At 40.1% G+C, this 8,674-nt stretch overlaps 1 protein-coding gene across 3 annotated transcripts in view; it reads left to right on the top strand.

Annotated features, from left to right (window-relative positions):
* tarbp1 (TAR (HIV-1) RNA binding protein 1) overlaps positions 1-7,315 on the top strand; it is a 161,228-nt gene extending 153,913 nt beyond the window's left edge. For all 3 annotated transcript variants that reach the window (XM_052013185.1, XM_052013187.1, XM_052013189.1), the window contains one exon: positions 6,317-7,315. In XM_052013185.1, the coding sequence (XP_051869145.1) occupies positions 6,317-6,482 (166 nt within the window). In that variant the 3' untranslated portion in view covers positions 6,483-7,315. The remainder of the gene's footprint in view (positions 1-6,316) is intronic.
* Positions 7,316-8,674: the final 1,359 nt, after the last annotated feature.

Raw genomic sequence — 8,674 nt, forward strand, 5'->3', positions numbered from 1 at the left:
TGAGCTGGGCTGGGTCACATTTAGGTTAGACTGTTAAGGACGGACGATTTCCAACCCTGGGAGGCTTTAGTGAATCAGATGGGGATTTTACAGCAATCCAGTAGTTTCAAGCTTGTCATTACTGATGCTGGCTTCTTGTTCATATTTATTTAATTGCATGAATTTAAAAACCCCAGCTGCAGTGGTGGAATTTGAACTTTTCTCCAAATCAATTGACCAGACAATGAATGTTGACCAAAGGTCACCCAGATACCCTGTAGCAAAAATGGAAGTCGTTAAAACTGCTATAGTCAAGGTTAGAGGAGCAAGAATTGCAGATGTATTATCATTGCACTGGATTTGTTCTGAAAAGGAAAAGGGATCTATTGGACTTTGATGCATTTACTGTTCATAGAGCTTGTAGTGTTAGATATCTCACTGATGTTCTTTGGGAGTCACTCTGCTACATGTTACTGCACCAATTAATTAAGTTTTGAACAATAAATTGATGGAAAATGACTGTTTGTTGTTACTCCTGCTAATCCTGGAAAATTCTGTTGCACAATTGACTTGTACAGTGTTTTACTGACGGAATTGCTTCTGGTCAATTTGTCTAAAAATTTTTATCGCTATTCAGTTATGCTGAAGCAAAGTGCTTTAATGGGAACTACTATGGATCCAAGGTCAATAACTCGTTCTATGTTGTTACATTTTTGGTTTCCCACCCTGTACATTCTCCTTGCAATAGAAATCTCTTGCCCGTGCCATAAGACAACCTTGTGTCTTTCACAAAAACAGTTTGCATGACTTATCCCAATATTGCCAACTGTAGATTCAGATTCAGGAGTCAATCTGTACTCGGGCAACGGGTGATATCACAAAAAAGCCTCCGAATCATTGGTAGCAGTCTCACCTGAGCTGGATCCTGAGATTTGAAGACATTACCTATTTGTTGGTTTAGGGGTTGCTGCAACTGTTACAGGTGCCATCCTTCTCCACCTGACCTCGCAGGTGAAAGGAAGAGGTCACACCAGCATAATCAAAGACCCCACCCACCCGGGTCATTCGCTCTTCTCTCCTCTTCCATCAGGTAGAAGATACAGGAGCCTGAGGGCACATACCACCAGGCTCAAGGACAGCTTCTATTCCTACGGTGATAAGACTATTGAACGGTTCCCTTGTACGATGAGATGGACTCTGACCTCACGATCTACCTTGTTGTGACCTTGCACCTTATTGTCTATATCTGCACTGCACTTTCTCTGTAGCTGTGACACTTTACTCTATACTGTTATTGTTTTTACCTGTACTACCTCAATGCACTCTGTACTAACTCAATGTAACTGCACTGTGTAAAAGACCTGTACGATCAGTATGCAAGACAAGTTTTTCACTGTACCTCGGTACAAGTGACCATAATAAACCAATACCAATACATGGAACTAAAAGAACAAGAGAGTTCTCTCAGTGTCCGAACGAACATTCATCCCCCAACCATTGATTCAAGTAGATAATCTCACTGAATCTCATAAGAAGTATGAATTGCCATATAATTTCTAGTGTTTTATTTTAAAACAGGCAATTGAAGAAGTAATTTCCTAATAATGAAAGCAGAAGACCCTGGAAATTCTCAGCAGGTCAGACAGCATCTGTAGAAACAGAGTTAACATTTCAGCAGAAGGACCCTTTGGACATGCCCACAGCCCTGCTGCAAATTAAAACTAACTGGTTTCATCTCTTCTCCAGTACTGAGGAAGGGTCTTTGACCTGAAATGTTAACTCTTATTTCTCTTTCCACAGATGCTACCAAACCATCTGAGTGTTTCCAGCATTTCTGTTTTAGTTAGGATTTCCAGCATTTGTGTTTATTTGATTTTCATTGCTTAATACATGTCTAATGGTCACATGCTGGTTATAAAGTCCTCCAAGAAGGCTCTCTCACCCCTGGATTTTGTTGCAATGCGGCCAAAACATAACCAAGTTCTTTTGAAGAAATCCAAGATTTCATTTTATAGCACTCCAAATACCACAGAAACAAAAGGCACTGTACACGGTCCCAAAAGGTGCTTGTAATCGAATGGAATGGATTGATTCCTTCCTGAAAACTCAACTGATCTGTTGCAATGATTTTGACCAGTATGTATTTGCAGAAAATATTTAATTGTCCACATGATTCACAGAAGCACTGCTCAACAGAAGGATGCTAATTGCACAAACGTCACCAGCATATTAAACCATAACTGGACTATTGTGTCCAATTCTGGAAAGATATGAAATTTCTAGGAAAGGTCTGGTGAGATTTACTAGAATAGTGCCAGGGATGACAAATTTCCACCGCAAGATTTGATTGGAATATTTGGGCTGGTTCTCCTTGGAAGCAAAGAAAAGCTTGATAGAGAACAAGGTCATGTCTGCTTTAGATAGAGGGAGGCTGTTCCCATTAGTAGTAACACTGGGAATTTGTAAAGTGAAGGGTAAATGATGCACAGGGATGTAAAGAATGATTTGTTTTACACAGAGGGGTGATGATTGGGAACTCGCTGTCTGTAAGAAAGATGGAAGCAAAGTCAGTCAATGCTGCCAAAAGGAAACTGGATAGGCAATTGAGAGAAATTAATTTGCAGGACTACAGAGAACGAGAAGGGGAATGGGAATGAATAAATTGCACTGCAGGGAGCCACCGTGGACTTAATTAGCCACAGGTCGCTCTTTGTGCAGTAATGATTCCATGATTCTATAACCCAATGGTTCCCTTGGAGCTCAATATATGAGGCATATTATTGAGATCTGCTATTAGACTACCAGTGTTTATCATGGGTGTGGCAAAATAAAGATCCAGCGTACCATTATAGGGGGCGTAAGAGACTGCAGATGCTGGAATCTGGAGCAATGCACAAAATGCTGGAGGAACCCTATAGAACTCTGGTTAGACCACACTTGGAGTATTGTGTTCATTTCTGGTTGCCTCATTATAGGAAGGATGTGGAAGCTTTAGAGAGGGTGCAGAGAAGATTTATCAGGATGTTGTCTGGATTGGAGAGCATGTGTTATGAGGATAGGTTGAGTGAGCTAGGGCTTTTCTCTTTGGAGAGACGGAGGATGAGAGGTGTACAAGATGATAAGAGGCATAGATCGAGCAGACAGTCAGAGACTTTTTCCCAGGGCGACGATGGCTAACACAAGGGAACATAATTTTAGGGTGATTGGAGGAAAGTATATAAGGGGGACGTCAGGGGTAAGTTTTTTACACAGGGAGTGGTGAGTGTGTGGAACGCACGCCAGCAGAGGTTGTAGGGGCAGATACATTAGGGACATTTAAGACACATGAATGATAGAGAAATGGGGGGCTATGTGGGAGGGAAAGGTTAGATAGATCTTAGAGCAGGATAAAATGTCAGTACAACATTGTGGGCCGAAGGACCTGTACTGTGCTGTAATGTTCTATGAACTCAGCAGGTCTATGGAGGGAAATGGACAGTCGACGTTTTGGGTCGAGACCATTCATCTGTACTGAGAGATAGAGGGGAGATAGCCAGTATAAAGAGGTGAATGGAAGGAGATTCCGTTAGTTCCACTCTCCATTATAGGAGATTCCATTAATGCTCTTTTTCCCAGGAATACGCCCTGAGCCTTAAATGAAGTAACTGTATTATGAAAGGTTAACAATTGAATTCATTCAAGCAAAGAACAATATATTCTGGAAGTAGAATATCTGAAGTAAAACTAGAATATGCTGGAGACACCTAAACAATTCAGTCAACATAGAGGGGAGCACAGAGGTTCAAATTTTATGCTTTGACACAAGGTCATCCACTAGAGTTGATAACCCCTTGACTGCTTACCATTCCTGCCAAGTTAACCTTCACTATGCTGCCTGTTTCCCTGAGGTTTACCAGCACTTTTCACCATAGACATTAAAGAAAAAACTATTTCAAGAGGACAGAGCAGGTCAGATGACATAATTTTGAAGGTGATTAGAAGGTTATATACAGCACCCTGGCCAAAGTACATCCTCAAGCACACCACAAAAACATTGCTGTTTTGGGAGCTTGCTATGCACAACTTGGCTACCATATTCCCTACATTACAATAGTGACTACAGTCAAAAAGTGCTTTGTTGGCTGTAAAGTGCTTTGTGACATCCTGTGAAAAGTATGAGATAAATGCTGTGCTCTCTTTGATGTTTTTGTTTTTACTTAACGGATAGAGACGTTTAAGGCAGTTATTAATCAGTGCATTTCAAATGTTCATGGGACAATAAACTCCTTTTTATAAACCCAACTCTTTTGATACTTAACTGTCCTCAGCAATATTTGTTATGATTCAGCGGTCTCTGGATAAACAGTCTTCCTGCGTGGAAAGATAATCTGTGTTCGTATGATTATTACGTCATGTAAAATGGAAAAAAACAAGAGGTGAATTAGGCAGACAAAAAATAAGTCTGAGTTAGCAGAAACTGAACCTATGTGCTCCTTCTAACAGCTTTAAATATACACTATACTACTTATTATTGCATACAAGGTAGAATAAGACTGACGTAGAGAAGACATGCCACTGAGGACAAGTTTCTATCCCCTGGATATTTTGTTTGGTTCTTAGTCACTATTTCTGGAGTTCACTTTTATCACAAAATTTCCCAGTATATTCTGGTCAATGAGGAGTGTTATAAAGAAACCTGTCCTTCAAATTCATCTGTAGCCCAGCCCCTTCCCATCTCTGCTGTGCCTTCCAGCCTCCATGGTGTGAATTGTCCTCAAGCTCTGGCCTCTTCTCATCTTTGAACTTAATTGCTCCACATTTGCAACTGTGGCCAGATCACAAGAAGGGATCATCATTGCTCAGGAATTCATTCCTTAAACTCCTCTCTCCTTAAAAACCCAACTGCTTGACCAAACTTTTGGTCACCACTTGTGGCTTAGTTTTATTTCATAACACTCCTGTGAAACACCTTCAGATATCTATTATGTTAAAACCACTATATAAATCCAAGGGATCGAAACTTGTCCTCGCTGGCATGTCACTCCAGATCAGTCTTACTCTACCTTGTATGAAAGAATAAGTAGTATTGGGATGTAGCATGATTAATTGCCCATTGCTAATTGGCCTTAATCTGAATGGCTTGCTGAGACATTTCAGAGGGAAGTTAAGGGTCAGTTACGTACTCAATGCAATGTAAAGCAAACTGGGTGAGGACAGCAGATTTCCTTCCCCAAAGAATGTTAGTGGGCAGTAATTTTATGATCACTGTTTCTGATACTAGATTTTTATTCCAGGTTTATTTTTTTTAATTAATAGAAGTTTTCGGCTTCTTTGAAATCATGTCTCTGCATCATTGGTCCACACTTCTATTTCGAGTTCAATAATTTTACTACAATAGTACCGTACCCATACAATCTAGATATTCTGCAGGTTTATGTATTGGGTAATTAAAGTGCAGGGAGATTTATAAAGGCACTTTAAAAAAAAACAATGGGAGTTTATTGCATTATCTTGACCTAAAGATTTTAGTATGAGATTTTAAAATTTTTACTAGAAACATTTAACAGCATGTCTACTTTTACCTACTTTTACCTTAATTGCTTGTATGGTTCTGATCATTCTTTGGTCTGTATGCTGTTGAAAAAACTTAATGGAAAACTGTGCTCTTTCCATCCTGGTTTGTTGTTGGTGAAAATCCTTTCAGGTGATTGGCTGTTCAGCCAAGCCTGACGACAAAGCAGCACCCCAGCGATCCGACTGCCCGGCAGCAGGAAAGGCCTTTCTCACCACAGAAGTTGCTAAATCAATTTCCAGACCATATTATGAAACTCAGTTTAACATTGTCATGTTTCTTTAAGGAGCGTGTTGCCATTTTGTTTGCATGCATCCTTTTTTGGCTGACCAGTATGCCAGCAAATTTTCTTTATTTGTGTAACCAGTTCTTTTTTCAGACTAGAACAAGGGTCCTGGACTAATGTGAAGTGGACAGGAGTGCTTTTATTTTTAGACCTTGATCTCATTTACACTGTGTAGATAACTTATACGTGTTAAATGTGATAGAAGACATTTGCTTGGTGGCATCAGTAACATCTGTGCCAAAATAAGCTAACATTACAACTTGTAAATAGTCTGATTTTACATTTCTGGGATAAAACTGAAGAATTTCTTCTTGCTGTAAAATGTTCTTGATTTTTAAAGATGTATATAAGGCATATTTTTAACACAGAACCTACATTTTAAATTGTGATGGTTAAGAAGTGAATATTTCCATGTACTCCTGAATTAATGCGTCCTTGTATTAATGCACTGAAAGGTCCACTAAGATTTCTTTTCCCAACATTTGATTTTATTTTTCTAGGAATGAACGAGAAGGAATTCCAGCCAATTTGATCCAGCACCTAGATGTGTGTGTGGAAATCCCACAGTGTGGGATCATCCGATCGCTCAATGTCCATGTGAGTGGAGCGTTGCTCATGTGGGAATACACACGACAGCAGATGATGAAGCAGGGTGTGAGACCATAAATTGGTTTGTGCAGATGTGAAAATTAAGAGACCATCTCTTGTTAATATGTCTTGCTACTTATAAATCAATAGCTCTGTGCTGCTATGAACAAACAGCTATGGAGGAAGTCTACAATTCCCTGGATGGTCTGGTGAAAATAGAGTGTTCTCAAAGATTGGCAGCAGACAATGATGTCATTGAGCTTTTGGCTGCTTTGGACTTGGTTGGATATCTTGCACCTTTTTGACATTTATTTATAAATAAGAATATATCTATTTTTTGTTAACACCTATTATTTCCTTTAGGAAATACATTATTTAGGAAATACATTACAAAAGGAACACATTATTTCCTTTTGTACAAGAGCTTGGGAACAATAGAGAACTGTCCAGCCCCTGAGCTAATCACTATCTCATCTCCATTTACTCACAGTTACACCTTCCCTTCCGACCCTTTCCTAATAAAACCCATCAAATCTCGCCTTTGAATCTTCAGGTAACTTGAACTGCATTGTACAGGAAATTATTCCAGGTTCCCTCCACACACTGTGTAAGGAAGTGCTTCCTGATATCACTTCTGAGTGACCAGGCTGGAATCTGAAGCTTATGGCCTCTTGAGTTCTCCCACCAGAGGAAATGATTTCTCTTAAGTGTTGAGTCGCAATAAATTATGAACAAGAATCTCTCAAATATTTCAGTCACATTATCTTTTTCAGATGCAGCTTCACCATCAGCATCCTTTTTATAAATAAAATCAGCGCAAATGTTTGTAACAAATTGGTAACGGTTAGTGTAAATGTGACAAATCTGTTTCTCTCCAGATTGATTTTTTAACCTTTTTCTAATAAAGACCAGTAAAGAGCACATTCAATCAGGTTAATGAGGATTTTCTTCGTTAGATTCCACCTCAGCTGCAGGAGGGTTCCTAGGATTGCATTCCCAATAGTGGGCCGAAGAGCCTGTTTCTATGCTATACGTGACCCTAAATTGCTTAAAAAGAGCCTTTTAAATTTATTTCAAGGGATGAGAGGATTGCTGGCAATGAGAGCATTTACACCTAAAATCTCTTGAGAAAATAGTAGCGAACTCCTGCAGACCTTCTGAAGAATTTACTCCCGCGTTGCTGTTGCAAACAGTACCAGAATTTGGATGCAGTGACCATGAAAGAATGTCAAAGGATTTGCAAGTAGGGGTGGTGTGCGATTTGGAGAGGAACCTGCAGTTGGTTGAGTTCCAATCCTGCTGCTGCCCTTTGTCTTCCTCTTTCATTTGGAGTCTGCTGTCAGAGTCACCTGGAAAGATATCTGCAAGCATTTTGTGAATGGTGCACCCTTCAGCCACACTTTGAAAGATCTCTCACCACTTCACTTTCAATGAATTATTTTGAAGCAAAGTCATTCTACAATGCAACAATGCATTTTCACAGCATTTAAAGTAAGAGGGGGTATGCATATAAGGGGAGAGGGGGCAGGTTCAGAACAGACGTGAGGGGTACGTTTTTTACTGAGAGAGTGGTGGATGCCTGGAATGCGTTGCCTGATAGGGTGGTGGAGGCAAATTCATTGGGGGCTTTTAAGAGGGGCTTGGATAAGCACATGAATGAGAGGAAAATAGAGGGATATGGGCATTCTGTCGGTAGGAGGGAATAGCTATGTTGGCACAACATTGTGGGTCAAAGGGCCTGTTCTGTGCTGTACTGTTCTACGTTCTTAAAGAGTGAATGGTCTCTTAATAACTCTTTTCCACCAACATACATCTGGCGGTTCAGTTACGCGGCCATGAGCACTGTCTGGATCAATAGCTTTCCTTTGTCAATTATCTGAATTGTGTCTTCCAAACTTGCTCTTCAAGCACAACTTAAATCAAGGGATGTTGACTACAGTCCTTCAACATTACCTGACGTTTAGAATGTGCTTTCATGAGGTTAGGTGGATTAATGTAAAGCACTTTCACTTTCAGGGACACAGTTGAAACCAGTGCATATGGACGGGATGACAATGAGGTCACTTTAAGAGATAACAAAACAATTAGAATCCAATGATGGACACACATACAAAATGTCTAAATGTACAGCCTAGTCTGTTATCCACAACAATACTGCCAAAGTCCCCCATAAACAATTGCTATCAATTCCCACCCCCTTAAGTAGCAGCACATTGTCACTTGCAAACTATCGGATGGCTGTGATTGTGCCTCTGTGAGGATGCCAAGCA

The sequence above is a fragment of the Pristis pectinata genome, chromosome 3, assembly GCF_009764475.1.
Source record: "Pristis pectinata isolate sPriPec2 chromosome 3, sPriPec2.1.pri, whole genome shotgun sequence".
NCBI lineage: Eukaryota > Metazoa > Chordata > Chondrichthyes > Rhinopristiformes > Pristidae > Pristis > Pristis pectinata.